The 18,519-nt window shown below is 42.8% G+C and overlaps 1 protein-coding gene and 1 long non-coding RNA gene across 8 annotated transcripts in view; one reads left to right on the forward strand and one right to left on the reverse strand.

Moving 5' to 3' along the window:
• Positions 1-8,962: 8,962 nt before the first annotated feature.
• STIM2 (stromal interaction molecule 2) overlaps positions 8,963-18,519 on the forward strand; it is a 161,180-nt gene continuing 151,623 nt past the window's right edge. For 5 of the 7 annotated variants that reach the window (XM_031010393.3, XM_031010394.3, XM_055385891.2 and 2 more), the window contains exon 1: positions 12,056-12,608. In XM_031010393.3, the coding sequence (XP_030866253.3) occupies positions 12,200-12,608 (409 nt within the window). In that variant the 5' untranslated portion in view covers positions 12,056-12,199. Of the gene's footprint in view, positions 9,575-12,055; positions 12,609-18,519 lie in introns of those variants that run through there. The other 2 variants (XM_055385890.2, XM_063705228.1) reach the window with 2 other exon arrangements.
• On the reverse strand, positions 11,036-11,721 carry LOC134758309 (uncharacterized). Its single transcript, XR_010133358.1, has 2 exons — positions 11,368-11,721; positions 11,036-11,258 (listed from the first exon to the last, which is right to left on the reverse strand). It is a non-coding gene; the product is annotated as an uncharacterized lncRNA (long non-coding RNA).

Raw genomic sequence — 18,519 nt, forward strand, 5'->3', positions numbered from 1 at the left:
CCACATTGCTTATTATATAGAAATAGGCTTTTAGGCTTACATCTTTCAGATAATATGGTGTACTAGGTGCTTTCCAAGTGGTTCAGTATTAAAATACACAAACAGTGGCTGGGTGTGGTGTCTCACACCTGTAATACCAGCACTTTGGGAGGCTGAGGTAGGTAGATTGCTTGGGTCCCGGAGTTTGAGACCCTGTCTCCACAAAAAATAAACAAAAATTAGCTGGGCCATCATGTTGCATGCCTGTAGTCCTGGCTACTCAGGAGGCTGAGGAGGTGGGAGGATTACTTGAGCCCAGGAGGTTGAGGCTGCAGTGAGCTGAGACTGTGCCACTGCACTCCAGCCTGGATGACAGAGCAAGACTTTGTGTCAAAATAAATGATACACACACACACACACACACACACACACACACACGGGCCTCATAATGCCAAGAAAGATCTATTATCTAATTATTCACATGGAAATGTTGAACACAATATGGCTGTTCTTCAAAGACTGCATATTTACTCTTCTGTAAGAAAGTTTCACTTTATATATTTAAAAAGGTTCAGATATTACTTCTGATTAGGATGTCTTTCCTTCCTCTTTTTCTGGTTAGCCTTTAATTTGGTAATACCTTCTTGACCTTCAAAGTCATCTCAACTGTTATTTCCTCTAAGAAATCTTCCCTAGTGCCCCAGTTGGACTGTGGTTATGCAGCATTCTGTTTTTACCCTGATTATCACATTTTTACTGTAAATACTTGTTAATCTGTCTCCATCATTAGATGGAACATATCTTGGGAGTAGGTGATCTGTCTCTTTAACCTCAGATGCCCAGCAAGTGACTGGCATTAGTAGTCACTTGATACATATATGATGAAAGATTCATGCCCTTTGCAAATGAAAGAGCTTTCATTTCAAATTACCACACAGATAAATGAAGATCCTCTTGTTGTTGGGTGAACCACTAAATCCATATTATGCCAACTTTAAATCCTAAATCCATTTCTCAGGTTTTAGGGTCACCCAAACATACTTACACCTGCAACATTTGGTTGGCTCTAAGAGAAAGTAACATTTTCATTATTTTTTATAGCCAACTTATGTAGAAAGTTTTTTTAGGGATTGTACTTAGATTACTATTGGCGGTTAAATCATATTCTCTGCCACTCTACCATTTGATTGGCTGCTATATGCCAGGTACAGGATCAGATACTGTAAGTATCTCATTTAAACCTCAAGACAGTCTTGAGATTTAGGTTTATTGCTTTACTTAGGCATTTTGTGGGTTGTATTGTGCCCCCTCCCAAATTCATATGTTGAAGTCCCAATTCCCCGTACCCCAGAGTGTGACTATATTTGGAGATAGTTTATTTACAGAGGTAATAACTTAAAATGAGGTCATTAGGGTGGGTTCTAATTCAGTATGGCTAGTGTCCTTATATTAATAAAATGGGGAAATTTGGGCCCGGCGCGGTGACTCACACCTATAATCCCAGCACTTTGGGAGGCTGAGGCAGGTGGATCGCTTGAGCCCAGGAGCTCCAGACAGCCTGGGCAACATGGTGAAACCTCATCTCCACAAAAAAATAGAAAAATTAGCCAGCCTTGGTGGCACACGCCTGTAGTCCCGGCTACTTGGGAGGCTGAGGTGGGAGGACTGCCTGAACCAAGAGGGATTGAGGCTGCAGTGAGCCATGATTGTGCCACTGCACTGCAGCTTGAGCGAGACCCTGTAACACACACACACACACACACACACACACACACACACACACACACACAAAAGAAGAAAGAAAGAAAAAGAAAAAGGAGAAATTTAGAGACAGACATGCAGGAAGATGATGTAGGGAGATGTTCATCTACAAGCCCAGGAGAGAGGCCTGGACAGATCCCTTGCTCACAGTCCTCAGAAGGAACCAATTCTGCTGACATCTGGATTTGGAGTTGTAGCTGCAGAACTGTGAGACAAAAAATTTCTGTTGGTTAAGCCGCCCAGTCTGTGGTACTTTTATGCAGCCTGTGATGGTTAATTTTAGGTGTTGGCTTGATTCAACTAAGGGATACCTAGATAGCTGGTAAGGCATTGTTTCTGGGCTTGTCTGTGAGGGTGTTTCTGGAGGAGACTGGTATGTGAGTTGGTGGACTGAGTGGGAAAGATCCACCCTCAATGTGAGCAGGCACCATCCAATTGCTTAGGGGCCTGGATGAAACAAAAAGGGAAGGAAAGGGCAAATTCTGTTTCTTTCTCTTCTAGAGCTGGGACACCCTTCTTCTGCTGCCCTTGGACATCACAACTTCAGGTTTCCCAGCCTTTAGACTCTGGGACTGGCACTAGCAACCCCCAATCCCTCAAGTTCGCAGGCCTTTGGCTTCAGATTGAGTTACGCCATTGACTTCTCTCGTTCTGAGGCTTTCAGATGTGGACTGAGCCACACTATCAGCTTTCCTGGGTCTTCAGATTGCAGAGGGCCTGTCATGGGATTTCGCAGCCTCCATAATGGCATGAGCCAATTCCCCTAATAAATACCCTCTCTATCTATCTATCTATCTATCTATCTATCTATCTATCTATCTATCTATCTATCTATCCATCCATCCATCCATCCATCCTATTGGTTCTATCTCTGTGGAGAACTCTAATACACAACCCTAGCAAACTAATACAGACATGTAATTCCTTTCTTAATAGCAAAGAGAGTGGACTGATTCCAGGGTTGAATGGTTCCAAAGACTTTTTCTATTACTGTGAAATGATCTCCTTAACACCTCAAACTTCAGGTGGAGGGTGCAAAGGATGTAAACTCAAGCTACTGAATTCCGCTTCATAAACTTACTTTTTGGCCATTAAACTAAACCTTATTTTCTATTTAAATATTTATTTTGTACTACAGTATTTCTATGAGTAGTGATGTCTATAAATGTGTACCTTGCTGTGAGAAGTACGAGTTCTTTTTTTATTTTTATTTTTTGTTTGAGATGGAGTATCACTCTGTCGCCCAGGCTGGAGTGCAATGGTACGATCTTGGCTTACTGCAACCTCCGCCTCCCAGGTTCAAATGATTCTCCTGCCTCAGCCTCCCGATAGCTGGGACTACAGGCATGTGCCACCACGCTCAGCTATCAAGTTCTTTTATTTACTTAGTGCATGGAGGATGAGACAGAAAGGGTATGTCTGGGGAAAATGTAAACAATTTAATTGCTTTAAATGTTGTCCATATGCTGGTGACTCCTAAATCTAAATCTCCACCTTGGGCTTTTCCTCTGAATTCCTGGCCTCTATCCAATTACTCACTGATGTTTCCACCTGGATGCCTATTAGGCATCTCAAAGTGAACGTATGCAAAACAGAGTTTCTACTGTCCTTCTGCCATCACTTGCTCTTCTCACAGTCTTCCACATCTTGGTTGACGGCAACTCCATTCTTCCAGTTGCTTAAGGTAAACATTTCGTTGTTATCCTTGACTTTCTCCTCTCACACGATGTATTCGGTTGGTCTATAAATCCTGTTGAGGCTGGGTGCGGTGGCTCACACCTATAATCCCAGCACTTTGGGAGACCAAGGCGGGAGGATTACTTGAGCTCAGGAGTTCGAGACCAGCCTAGGCAACATGACAAGACTCCTATCTCTACAAAAAAATACAAAATTTAGCTGGGTGTGGTGGTACATGCCTGTAGTCTCAGCTACTTAGGAGGCTAAGATGGGAGGATCCATTGAGCCCGAGAAGTCAAGGCTGCAGTGAGCTGCGATTGTGCCACTGTACTCCAGCCTGGGTGACAGGGCGAGACCCTGTCTTAAATAAATAAATAAATAAATATCAATCCTGTTGATTCTACCTTCAGAATTTACCAAGAAGTCCACCCCCGCCCCTTTTGTTTTTTGAGATGGAGTCTCACTCTGTCACCCAGGCTGGAGTGCAGTGGTGCGATCTTGGCTCACTGCAACCTCTGCCTCCTCGGTTCACACCATTCTTCTGCCTCAGCCTCCCGAGTAGCTGGGACTACAGGCGCCTGCCACCATGCCCAGCTAATTTTTTGTGTTTTTAGTAGAGACGGGGTTTCACCGTGTTAGCCAGGATGGTCTCGATCTCCTGACCTCATGATCCACCTGCTTCGGCCTCCCAAAGTGCTGGGATTACAGGCATGAGCCACTGTGCCCGGCCGAATTCCACCACTTTTAACCATCACTTCTGCCACTGTTCTGGCCTAAACTACATCATCTCTTGTCTGGACTGTGCAGCAGCCTCTGCAATGGCGTCCCCGCTCCTACCATGAAGCAACCAGAGCGATCCTGTAAACACATATGTCAGATGCCATGATTCTACTCAAACCCTTTCAATGTTTCCAAACTCATTCAGAGGAAAAAGCTGTACCCTGCATGTTCTGGCCCCTATCACTTTTCTTTCATTATCCACTATTTTCTCTCTCAGATGCTCTAGCCAGATCGATCTCACTGGTATTTCTGAACAAACCACACACATCCTTTCCCCCAAAACTTTTCTGTGGACTGAAATCCTCTCTCCCCAGACATCTGTACAATTCTCTCATTTTGTTCAGGTCAAATGTTATCTCCCCCCTTCCGGCTCCCCACCCACTTAGCACTTATCATTATCTAATATACAACATATTTTACTTTTTCATCTCCCATATTTTCAGCTTCCCAATTAGAATATAAAATTCCATCAAAGCAGACATTTTCTTTTCTTATTGTCACATAGTAGCGGGCCCAATAAATTTGGCTAAATAGCACTACTTTGTCCCAGTTAGAGAAACAACTTTTTTTTTTTTTTTTTTTTTGAGACAGGGTCTCGCTCTGTTGCCCAGGCTGGAGTGCAGCGGTGCGATCTCAGCTCACTGCAATCTCTGCCTCCCAGGTTCAAGCCATTCTCCTGGCTCAGCCTCCTCAGTAGCTGGTATTACAGGTGTGCACCACCATGCCTGGCTAATTTTTGTATTTTAGTAGAGATGGAGTTTCACCATGTTGGTCAGGCTGGTCTCGAACTCCTGACCTCATGATCTGTCCAGCTTGGCCTCCCAAAGTGCTGGAATTACAGGCATGAGCCACCGCACCTGGCCAAGAAACAACTTTTAAAATCTGATCTTCTTTCTTTCATATTTACAGTAATGCTCTGGGAATGTGCTCATCCATAATTCAAACATCCACATTTCCAGACTTTCTGTTTTCCTTCGTTTCCATGTCAGAAGGCTTGTCCTCAAACTCTCTTTTAATTATTCTTCTTCCTCATTGCAAACACATTCTGAAACACCTTTGTGTAAATATAAACACATCAAGACAAATGCCTGATTTTACCAGCTCCTGGCAGCTACATTATGTGAAATATGAGATCATTTCTTCACTTGACATTAAATTTTGAGACAAGAACATCTTGAAATAAACTATTTCCTTAAAATGATTTAAGTATACCAGAGATTGTGGAACCAGCATTTCATGGTGACAGATATTTTTAAACAATTAACAAAGCATAAATAAATAAAAGAAATACATATCTTTTTGGTGCTATTGTATGGCTGTGAGCTCCTTGGATTCTGGACTAGAAATTATCTTAATAATTTTTGATCTTAGCACCTAATATAGTACCTGACCCTAAAATGCATTCAATATTTGATGTATGAACACAAAGGGCTTCTCTTAGTTCACAATGCCTTGGCTCTCCTATGTCTTTGCCATTATCATAAAGTTGAACCCAGCTTATGTGCCTCCCTGGATTTACTTGGTAATAGTTTTATGTTGAATGCTACTATTACTATCCAGGAACTTTACACCATAACAGCATCCTTACAGGTTGCAGAAGGGATGTTTCAATCTTCCTTGGAGCGTGACTTGTTGAGCTCTGTGGCTGCCTTGGTGGTAGGGGCCAAGATGTGATGTTCCCCTTGCTCCAGGTCTCTCATGCTGCTTTAGGGCACAACTTTAATAATGCCTGGTTAATGCCTTGAATCTCCAGCCTTTTTTTTTCCCCCCCTGGGGCTTCCCTTTTGTTACAGAGGTGGTAGACGCTCCTGGGAAACTGCAGGCTGCAGGTGGACAGTGGGGAGTGCTCCTGGCACCCATTCACTTGCTGGCTCAGCTCATGCATGGATAATGCCACTGCTGTTCAGGGATCTGGCTTCTCTGGCAGCTGCCTGGAGCGGCAGGTGGCATGACTGAAAAGAGCGGGGAGTTTGCATCTCCTGCAGAAACCTTTGACTGATGGGAGCCAAAAGTTCCATTTCTCTCCCTTCTTCTCGCACTGTTCCAAAACAGAGTGGTCTCCACTATGGAGACATCGTGAGAGACTGAGCAGCCAGCTCAGTGGTGCATCACCTGGATATTTTTCTGCCTCCTTCTGTGCGTGGCTCATGTCTCCCTTCCCCTCACTTTTGCTTCACTGGGGTTGAAGGAATTGTCGAAGGAAATCCTACTCTCTAAGGAACTGTTATATGGGCCTTTGCATCGGGTCCTATTTTCTAGAGAACTTTTGACTGTCGCTTTAGGCATATGGCCCTGTAAAGATTTCTGTGTATGTACCTTTGTTGTATGTGCTCTTGTAGATTGTTCGTGTATTCTTTTTTTCTACTTTCCTTTTTTGCACAATTCAACTCAAAAAGAGCTCTTGTTTTTCATACCTTAAGGGTTTAAATAATAATAGCTAACTATGCACCAGGCACCTTTACAATCATTTTTACTTTACAACAACCCTCTATCTAGGTGTTAGCATAAGGACCTGGTTTTACTGGAACAAAAATACCAGAGTTCCTCACCTTACGAAGGGTTTTCGTTTCAGATGGGTGTACTTATCGCCATTTTTTTAATACATTCAAACTTAAGGAGTTGAAATTTCCAGTCCCTGGATGGATTTTCCACAAAAGAAGAGGGAGGTGGGCAGCCCTTTGAAGCTTTTAAACAGGTCCACTTTTCTTCTCCTTGCTGATATATGTTTCTGTGGCATCTTTTTCTAAAGTAGGTGTTTTGTATACTTTAAGATTGAAAGTAGGTAATTCCTTTTTAGATAATCTCTTCAAGTGCTGTAGGGAACCCCTTGGCAGCTTCCTGCCTCATAATTCACAGACATTATGAATGTTTTTAAAATTAATTTTTAATTGACAAATATTAATTGTGTATATTTATGGAGTACAATGTTTTGAGCTATATGTACATTGTAGAACAATTCAACTGAGCTAACATATCTATTATCTCACTGACTTAACCTTTTTTGTAGTGAGAATGTTAAAAATCTATCTTTTTAGCAATTTTGAAATAGACATTAACTGTGGTTATTGTGAAGTACAATAGATCACTCAAACATATTCCTCCAGTCTAACAGTAACCTTATACCCTTTGGTCAGCATCTTCCCTTTCCCCATCCCTCCCCCCATTCATACTTAACAGCCTCTGGTAATCACCTTTATACTGTTTCTATGAGATGAACTTTTTTTTAGATTCCACATATGTGGGGTCATACAATGTTTGTTTTTCTACGCCTGGGTTATTTCACTTAGCCTAATGTCCTCCAGTTCCATCCATGTTGCAGTGAATGAAGAATTTCCTTCTTTTTTAAGGCTCTGTAGTATTCCACTGTGTGTATATATACCCTATTTTCCTTATCCATTCATCTGTTGATGAATGGACATTTAGTTTGCTTCCATATCTTGGCTATTGTAAATAATGCTGAAATGAACATGGGAGTGCAGATATCTCATTGACATACTGATTTCCATTCCTTTGGATATATACTCAGAAGTGGGACTGCTGGATCATATGATAATTCTATTCCTAGTTTTTTAGGAACCTCCATACTACTTTCCAAAATGGGTATACTAATTAACGTTTCCACTAACAGTATACCAGGGTTTCCTTTTCTCCACATCCTCATCAACACTTGTCTTTTTGACAATAGCCATCATTTTCTCACCATTTTCAGTTGTTATGATCTTTACTTTAGCTCCATCACAATTCTAGTCCTCTTTTTGTGGAAAATGTCAACATTCCTACTGCTTCAGCATCTATCAGTTATCATGTGATCAATAATATTCATGCAACACCTCAAATTAAGCAGTATAGAGCAAACATATCGTATTTAATAATATAAACGACTCACCCCACACGCCCTCTGACTGCACTGGGCTTTAGCGGGCAAAGTTAACTTGCTTCTGTTGAGTGGCTTTTAAAAAACTATGTTAGTAAAATCTAGAGTTTTTAACTCCCTATCCTGGATGCAAGACACTTAAAAAGACTTCCTTTCTCTGCTCCCAGAGAAAGCAGCAATAAAATTTTCCACCTTCACTACACCACTTGAGGACTATCTCATGTTTTATTGGGTTTAGGGAGCAAGGGTCTTGCTAATGAGTTACTTCCACGGTGTCACTTTTATTCCTAGTGCTTTATTAAACAATTTGAGGACCCCATTTTTATGCTAGGGCTTCATTGATCGAATGGAGCCATCACATTGTCTATATCACTTTAGAGGTGTTTCCAAAGTTCTCAGCACCTCGAGTCCCTTGTTAGCGTTTGTCGAGAGTCAGCGGGAAAACTCGATACCTAACAGCATTTCCACCAAAGGCAGCTCTCCGAGGGACTTCACCATCAAGAGCAAGCGAACCAGGCTGGACCACCCTGCTGGGTCTGTCCCGACATTCCACGGCCACGCAGGGAAGTCAAAGACGGGAAGGAGAAAATCAGTGGGAGGGCGAGGCGCCGGAATTCCCCACTTCTATACCTCCACCCCTACTACCGCCCCACGTCCACCACCCTTCCCACTGACAGCCCGCCGCGCCCGCCCACGCGGTGACGCCATCCCGCGGCGGCCGGGCGCCCCGCCCACAGAGTGGGAGGCGGAAGCCGGGCGGGCAGCAGCGCGCGGCGTCCCGGAACACAGCAGCCTGAGAACTCGCGCACCTGGGGGAAGCCGGCAGGAGGCAGCGGGCATGCGCGAGGCTGCGGTGGCGCAGGCGCCCTGCCGCGCCCGTCTGTAGGGAACCGGTTCTCCGAGTTCGAGCTGGCGGCGCGCTGTGGGCTGTGCGGGAGCTAGGGGAGAAGAGGGAGATAGGGAGCCCGACATTTGGGAAGGGCAGGCTTGCCTCTGGGATGGGGAGGAGCCGGTGCACGGATCCTGCTGTGCGTCTGTGCAGGCGCGCCCAGTAGTTTGGGATTTGCAAGAAAATGTAATCAAACAACATGGGCAGACAAAGTGCGATGCGTTTATCCTAAGCCAAGAACAAGCTTAGAATGCACGCCCAGAGCCAGTTCTCCCCAAGGGATGGCAACGCACCTGTGTGCCGGGCTCCGCGCAAGGGCTTTCCCTGTTTATTCTCCCGCCGCCGCTAACAACCTTGTGGGGCGGGCATGGTTGGATCCCCAATTTAAAAGTGGGGAAACTGAGGACAGATTAACCTGTCTGCACGTAACACAGCTGAAAAGTGGTGGAATTGCTATTTCTTTCAGGTTTGCCTGATTCTAGAGCTCAATGCTGCCCATCAGGTGTTTGAAGTCATGATTTGGTGAAAATGGGACAGTGAAGACGTTCTGAAAAAAAAAAAGGCATATCATGAGGTTTGGACATTGAGAGGTATAGGCTGGCTGTAGGAGTCGGGTAAGTGCCAAGGAAAAGGGCCTCAGGGTAGATTTTGAATGGGATTTGGCGACAGGGAAGGAGAGAAAGCTTTGGGGTGGTGAGAACAAGGGAAAGGAAAGGGAAAACAAAAGCGTGGAGGTGGGAAAGGAAACCTGGGGAGAAAGGTAAGCGATTGCCTCATTTGGAGTCTTGTGTTTATGTTTGGCTTGCAAATAGAAGCATATATAATTCTAGGGTTGGGCTTTTCTTGCCAAGGAATGGATTTTCTCCTTTCTGTTCTTAGGTTTATGCTGTGATGCACAGTGACACGTTCCTCTCTCTGTTCAGCAAGGTGCATTCCGGCTATTCATTTAACAGCTGGAAAGTTCTATACCTGTGGCAAAGATGATCTGAGGTGGAGGGTTTATTCCTGGCCCCTGGCCTGCCTGGCCTTGGTCTTTTTAGTGCTTGCCGGATCCGATCCCTAGTTCCTTTCCGGTTCCAGTAGTGAGAGGAATAAACACTTAAAACTCCAATCCAATACACTCTCAATGTCAACACCCTCCCTATCTTTAAAAGAAGAAAAAAATACTAAATCATCTTTGTTTAAAGAATCCTGGCCCCTGTGATTTGTTAATTTGTTCGTGGTTTTATACTGTTACTACTGTAACAGTTTGCACTACACCATTTAGCAACTGATTACTACCTTGTATTAGCCTCTAATTGTTTAATGGGTGTACATTTTATCTCCTTGAAAAGATTGTAAGATGCCTTAGTCATGGGACTGTGCTGTTTATCTCATAGCCCTGACTGCTGACTTAATTGCCTTTTTCAAGTGTCTCTCTTGCCTAACCCTCACCACTCAGTACTCTTCCTGGCACATACTAGGTACTCAGTAAACATTTAATAAATGAAATGCCTCCTGGAGAGCAGGAACAAGCTTGTTATTTATATTGTTCTGGTCCCCTAGCAGAATTATCTTCTCTGGTGGGCACTCAGCACTCTGGTGTGACTTCATCGCTGTGCCTTTCAGCAGGGGAAATATAATCTCCCGGTTGCCCTATAAAGAATTGCCACCTGAACACTATGCCCACAAGAAGTCTGCTGAGAAATAACTGTTGATAGATTGACTTAGCCTCAAAGACATCCTTGATTCTTTTCTAAAGTGTGCATCTGCCCTTCCACAATAAACGATATTTGTGGTTATCTTAGCCAGGCTACCTAAGAAATACTTTAGGAGAATGTAATTTGAGTATCTTCTTGGCTTGAGAAAGCAAGCAAACAAACCAATAAGCAGAATGAAACCAACAAAACCCAATAGCAAAAGGATCTTCGTGTTTAATAACCCTATCTGCAAATTTTAAACAATTTTGTGCCCCTGGGAGAAAGAATGCCTCCTTGCGTGTGAATTTCCAGGGCTTTTAATTTATAGTGACATTACATTCAACACTTCCTTTTAAATTTGAAGGGAGGTGGCCTTAAAAATATGCTGGCAACTAGTTTGGATGAGAAAGATTCCCGTTCTTTATTTATTCAAACCAATTAGACCAGGTCTGAACAGGATTTACAACAGAGAGCAGATCTTGGGTGCACAAGAGCTTTGCTTCATTCCAGGTTGGCGAAAACAAGTCAAGTCTACATCATTGTTCTGTCAGCCGGTTCAGGATACAGCACAGAGTCGATGGGATGGGGGTGGGAAGGTGATGAGTTCAGGTAAATGTACCTAGGAGAGTCAGAGGCTAAAGTAAATTCTCTTAAATAGGCCTTTTCAGTGGCTGCTAAATCTCGCTCATTTCCCATGAATTAGCTGTGGGATACTGGGGACAACTTACTTCACATTTCTGGGTCTTCGTCTCCTCATTCGTAAAAGGGGGTAACGATAATTTTGGAGTTATAGCATGTAAATGTGTAAAACGGTTAGAGCAATGCCTGGTACACTCACACATAGCACGCGCTTTGTGAAATGTTTGGCAAGTAAATAAAACGCTAAGCTAGGCTAACCGCGTCTAAACAGTCAGCCACTTGTAAGCCCCACCTATATTGAAATTACGGGGACGCTGCTGTTTTCCGATTGCAAGATTTTCCTGATCCATGCAATTACTTTCGCTGCCCTCCACGAGGCTGAAACTCGCCCTCAGGATGTGGGACGTCTGGACTCTTCTCTCCGCCCCCTTGTAGCCCCCCACGCCCCCTCGCGGTGGTACCGTGAATGAGGGAGGGGTACACGTCCCCCTTCTTCCCCGCCCCCTATCTTCGCGGCTCTCTAAAGCGTTATCAGCCGCCCCGCGGTACTACCGTCCGTCCAGGAACGCCTCCGGGGCGGGGCTGGGATGCCGCGCACGCGCAGTACAGCAGCACCGCGCCTGCGCCGTGGAGAGCCTGAGGGAGGCGGGGGATTGGTATGCGAGCGAATGTGCGAGGGGAGGGAGGCGTCCCGGCGGAGCGTGGTACTACGACCAGCGCGGGCCGGAGGGGGCGGGGGGATGCGCCGCGGCGGCGGCGGTGGCGGCGGCGGCGGCGCGGGCGCTGGGGCTGGTGTTTGGTGGCGCCAGAGCAGCGGATCCCGGTCTCGCCGCAGCAGCAGCGCGGGTGTCGTGCACCGCCTGAAGACGCCGTACCTTTCTACCCCCCACCTTTTTTTTTTTTTTTAAATAACCGGAACCAATGAACGCAGCCGGGATCAGAGCTCCGGAGGCCGCCGGTGCCGATGGGACCAGGCTGGCGCCCGGCGGGAGCCCGTGTCTGAGGCGGCGGGGGCGGCCGGAGGAGTCGCCGGCGGCGGTGGCGGCGCCTCGCGGAGCGGGCGAGCTGCAGGCGGCCGGGGCGCCGCTGCGCTTTCACCCGGCTTCTCGGCGCCTTCATCCCGCTTCGACTCCTGGCCCAGCCTGGGGCTGGCTGCTGCGGCGGCGGCGCTGGGCTGCGTTGCTGGTGCTCGGGCTGCTGGTAGCCGGAGCGGCGGACGGTTGCGAGCTTGTGCCCCGGCACCTCCGCGGGCGGCGGGCGACTGGCTCTGCCGCAACTGCCGCCTCCTCTCCCGCCGCGGCGGCCGGCGATAGCCCGGCGCTCATGACAGGTGAGGGGCCCGGGGGCGGCGGGCGGGGCTCGGCCGGCAGCGGTGGGACCCCCAACCCGTGCAGAGGTCAGCATCTCCGCCGGACGCCCGCTATTCCGCGGCCCCGTCCAGGGCGCGATGCGGAGCCCTGGCTGCTGCTTCGTCGCGGTCCCCTGCACTCCGGACGTCTTTCCTTTTCACCCCGACACCCCGCCCTCGCCGAGCCTCTCGACGGCACTGATTCCCCTCCCTTCAGTCGGGCTCTCCGATCTTCCAAGCTGAGCAATGCGGTGGTTTCTCTTTCGTGCTGCAGAAGTGCCAGCAGGGTCTGCAGGGGACTGGGCTGATTTTTTTTTTTTTTTTTTTGAAACTGCTAGAAAAAGTCAGCAGCAGCATTGCGGTATTGAGTCTACCTCTGGTGCTGCTTTTGCAAAGGCAGCTGGCAGCGAGTCTCACCGGTTCAAAGCCCCGCTTGAGCACAGCGTCCCAGGGGAGCCTGCTAAAGGGGATTCTTTGAGAGCCATAATACCTAGTGATATTAGTGGTTCCGTGTTAGTATGCAGAAATGCCTAAGTTTACAGTGCATTTTTTGCGGGGTGGAAGGAGGCCGTTTTAAGTGGTGATGGAAAGTGTTTGGTGGTGGGAGCATCACTGGGTGACAAAGGGTGCAGAAACCTCAGCAGGTAACCAGAAATTATAGCTAAAATTTGCAAAGTGCAGCATACTCGGGGCTTGCAGCTAGCAGCACAGTTCTGATAGACTGCACCAGCACCTTTTTTTTTTTTATATATATAGAACGTTCTCGTAATTGAAAACTTGGAAACGTGTTTTGTAAGGTTAAGTGCAGAATTGTATCCTTTTTAAAGCCTTCCGGTGTTATGTACAACTGATCAGTTGTGGTTTAAGTAAAAGTTACTATGTAAGGACCCTGAAATGATTTCTTTGGGAAAAGTAATGGAGCTAAAATAATGATTTTTTTTTTTTAGTATTTCACTTATTTTTAAAGTAGATCTGTAGATTTCCTACAATAGTAAGACTAAAAAGTTTAAAGTGGCAGAAGATGACCCGTGATTAATTTAACCAAAATGATAGTCCTGCGGGCGTCTGGAAGTTACTAACAGCTTCTCTGACAAGTGCTCAGAAACTGTATTCTTTAAAGCCAAGCAGTTTCTCTGATTTCTATGATAGGATATTTACTATTCTAGAGAGAAGAAGGATGTTGGTAAACTTTAAAAGCTTTGGAGGATGTAGAGTATAGAACATAATGGTCAGCATGTTTAACTTTACCCTGAAGCATATCAAGCCCTATTAAATGGAACTTGATACATCAAACCTACCAATTGGGTAACTGGGATAAAGTGATTATAGAATAATCAGTATTAGGAGCATAGTACAGTTTGAGTGAGAAGATAGATCAGACAGCTTTATGCTTGAATAGTATTTATTCTCCAAATAAAAATGTGGCAAGTAACAGTATAGTGAAGAATAGTGATTATTAGGAAAGTTGATAGATAAGACTGTAATTTGAAGATTTAATGCCTCATGCAGGAAGGGAAGGAGCAGGAATATTTAGGCTTCTAGAAGGTATAAGTGGTTCTAGGTTTCTCGAGTAGAAAAATTGGGTTAATACATAATTGGCTAATGCTCTGTCAAAAAGTAATTGGTAAAGAGGCAAGCAATTCAGAAAATTTAGTATTTATTGACTGCTAATAAGTATATTTTATACTGTGTAGATCACCTCAAGAAAATTGCTCAGATGGAATTTTAATAAGCCATTTACAATCCCTTTTAAGACTTAAATTTCTCTATACTTATTTAAGGCATGGGGGAAAAAGGTGATTCTTAATGGAAAAAAATCCGATGTATCACACAAAATGAGTTTGTGCCATAGGGCTTTAAAATAAGTTTGCTAGAAGAATACCCTGGAATTATTTCTGATGTTCTTTTACTTTCCTTTTGTCAGAATATTGATTTTTAACAAGTTAAACGTTTCCACTTAAAGTTTATATCATGAAACTACACAATATACAAATTAAATTGTTATTTTAATAAGTTTATGTAAATACAGTCAATAGCACCCATATCTTGGTAAAGGTAAATTGAAAATCTATGATGAAGTTAGAAAATATTGAAAATTTCTTTGAACTATATGGCCTCTATAGGGCTCTTTCCCATTCTTAAGAGTGTATGAATAGTGCTTTCTTTTATGGTTCTATTTGTAAATGTTATGCAAAGCCTAGAACCTAATTTATTAGCATTAGTGTACACTTCAGGAAGTAAAACCGTAGACTGAATTTACAAAATACTGTGGTGTGGTATCATATTCTAGGCAGCGTTAATGGATAGAGATGGAGTAGAGCATCAGTAATAAGAGAACTAAACCTCACGTGAATTTTGAAAATTGAAAATTTTTGAAAGCATTCTGAGAGAAGAATTGGTCTCTTTGTCTCCTGATTAAAGTTGTGATTTAGCTGTGAGTGTTCTTAATAGCTCTGCAAAATGACAGCCAAAATCACTTTTCTGTTTTCTTCTCGAGATTGGCATTTTTAATACTTACCTTTAGAAGCTCCGTAAGAGTTAGCCTTTGACTAATAAGATGTATAAAACATTCTTTTTCACTGCAGCTTGCCTCTCAAGTGTTTTACTTTAGGGATTTAGTGTACTTTAAGAGTAAATTGCCTTTAAATTATCCTGTGTTTATTTGCTCAAATAAACTGTTATTGCTCAAAACTATACAAATCATCCAAATAAACAGACCCATTGTCATAATGAATACAGGTTTATATTTTCTTTTCCTTTTTAAATATTACCTTTTCAGAATTCAGTGTGCAAATGTTTTTGATGAGACAGAACCAATATTCATAACATTATATAGTAAGGGTTTTAAATTACATATACAGCGCTTATATATTTAGGGCACTTACTTTGAAAGTGATTGAAATTTAAAGCAAGTTAGGAATAGGTGACTGAGAGCTTGGTGATTGTATTCTAAAGCAGTGCTTTAATAACTCAAAACAATACTTTTTTTTTTCCTTCTTTGTCAAACAGATTTAGAGTTGATGAATTGATCCTGGTAGGGAGTGACCGATCTCATCCAGATAGGGTCCCTGAGAAATAGCTTGTGAAAGGGAAACAAACAAACAAAAACATGCCGAATAATTGAAACATTACATTATTTCTTACGGAATTGTTTCAGAATTTTTGGAAGCAAATTTTAACTGAAAATATTTGCCTCTATCCTTTTAAAGAATGAATTAAAGTAACATTCTTTAGTGCCTATGTGAAGGTTTTATCTTAACTGTAATACCGTTTCACTGATTTGGCATGTTATTAGAAATATACATATATAAAAACATGTCTGTTGGAAGTATTAAAATCTCAATTAAGATTTAATATATTCTTAGCTCAACATATAATATCACATATAATACCATTTAGAGTGGCCACTTTACCCAGTACTGTTACACACATCTGTGTTGTGGGGCTTTCATTAATTTAGATGGAAATATCTAAAATTAGCATGATTGTCATTGGCAAAATGTGAAACTGAACTTTTAATGAAATCAGTTGTATTCCTTATTTATTTTTATTAGTAGTTTGTTTGCCTGTGGGATATATATGTTGCTTTCAGTAATATGTTACGAATAACTTACACATGTTAGTGTTTCCATTGTGACCGTAGACTCAAAGTGGATTCAGATAGGCTGAGAGACCTTTGTTCCTCTTGTGACATTGCTCTTTCTGAACTTCCTAAAGCCATCATTTACTGTATTCTCTTTCTCTTTCCCCTTTAGTATCATTACCAGTGCTTTTCGTCACCAGTCTTTGGTCATTGCTGTAGTTGTATTATTGTTGCTAACTACAGGATTAAAGAATCTCTTCATATCCATTTGATCTAGTTGATTCTGAACATTTAAGAATTGATAGTAATCTAATTGGTCTGGAAACATTGCATCCCTTGGTACTCTTAATACATGGCAGAACTGGCCTCTGTTGGGAATCTCATAGCACAGGAAGCATTCAGAGGGCCAGTTAGAAAAGTGGATCCAAGATTTAGCTTCCTTTTATGCAAAAGGAGGACACAGGATGATTTAGCTTGCCAAAGGCTTGCTTTGTGGCTGGATACATGCTGGTATTTTCAGATTAATTTAGGCTCTTTTTGCGTAATGATATCAAGGATTTTTGATAGTGGGCTAATCGTTGATGATAATTGTGGTGTGAACACTTTCACAATGATTGTCGGACGTCTGCATTTATGTAATATGATAGTTAATGTATATATTGGCTAAGCTAATACTAAAACTAACTGCTAATAATATGGATAATAAGCCATTTTTTGACATTTACTGGAGTTTGGACTTCACCTTGTTAAGATCTACCTAGGAATTTACTTCTGAATTGATCAGATTTTATTAACTAAATAATTATTAAGTACAAGCAGAATAACACAAAAGAGAAGTGGGAAAGAATTAAAAAAAAGAATAAGATGTAGGTCTGACCATTTTGGACTCAGACTGGGTAGTAATAGGCACATTTATTAAACTGTTCTGTGTGTTAGTATTGTGCTAAGTGCTTTTTATATTATACATCACTGTTTTTGATTCTGAGACTAATCCTGTTAGATAGCTACTGTTTTCTTTCCTTCTAACTTTTATTTTAGATTCATTTTAGATTCCAACTTTTATTTTAGATTCACGTGCAGTTTCATTGCCTGGGTTTATTGCATGATATTGAGATTTTAGTTACCAATGAGATCTTGTCACCCAGGTACTGAGCATAGTACTCAATAGTTTTTCAACACTTACCCCTCCTCTTACCTCCCCCACAAGTAGTCCTCAGTTTCTATTGTTGCTGTCTTTATCTTCATATAGTAGATTAGGAAACATGCTGGATGATCTTAAGTAACTTGCCCAAGCTCACATCTAGTAGGTAGCAGAGTTAGAGGTTGACCAGGGTTTCTCTGGTTCCAAAGCTTGGATTCTTAGCTGGTATGTTGTATGCATCCTTATACAAACAATATGCGATGGATTGTGATTAGCACCACAAGGGACTGCAAAGTGTAGGAGAAAGGAAGAGGCTGTTAGAGAGTATTACCTGGAGGAGGGCAGGATTTGAGCTGGGCCTCGATATATAGGTAGGACTTCTTGTGGAGATAAGTGAAAAGGCTTTCTGGGAGGAGGCATATGCAAGAATAGGGGGTAAATACTTTTCTTTAGAGTTAAGTATAAGGTATATGTAGAGTAGTGGGGAATGCAAGAAGGAAGAAGATTGGGGCCAAATTATCAAGAGCTTTACAGTTCCCTAGTGTATTCAGTATGTATCAAAATGTCAGCACATTTAAAACTGGGGTACTCGGCTGTATACTGGGAAGAATGAGACATCCAGGACAAATATGATACCTTTTCTTGGCATATCCATTTTATTAGATTATTTGAGAGATATAAAACTATTTGAAGGTTTCTAAATATGCACGTTAGGGAAAATGTACATATATTTTAATTTTTAAGGTAAAAGGCATTTTGAACTTTCAGAGTGTTTTGTTAATAAACTCTTGAAGTTGGAAATCTATATCCTGTCATTAGGAGGTGAGAGGCATTGTGGTTTTTGAAGATGGGGGTGACATGTCCTTTGTGTTTGAGAAAGCTAATTCTGGGTGGATGGCAATGAGGAGATAACAGAGATAAGGATGTCAGGAAACTATTTAGAAGGAGAGGTCTTGAGAATTCTAACTATGGAGTGGCTATGAAAATGTTTAGATGAAATTTTATAAAATCGACTTTATTCTTAGCTTAGGAATCTGGCTATTTATATGAAGTTTAAGATATAAAAATTACCTTTAGCCTCCTGTTCCTGAGAAAAAAGCCTAATTTTTCCTGAGAAAAATTAGTTCTCAGCCTCCTGTTCCTCTAGTCTAGCTGAACATTTCCTCCTC

Source organism: Gorilla gorilla, chromosome 3 (genome assembly GCF_029281585.2).
Source record: "Gorilla gorilla gorilla isolate KB3781 chromosome 3, NHGRI_mGorGor1-v2.1_pri, whole genome shotgun sequence".
Lineage (NCBI taxonomy): Eukaryota > Metazoa > Chordata > Mammalia > Primates > Hominidae > Gorilla > Gorilla gorilla.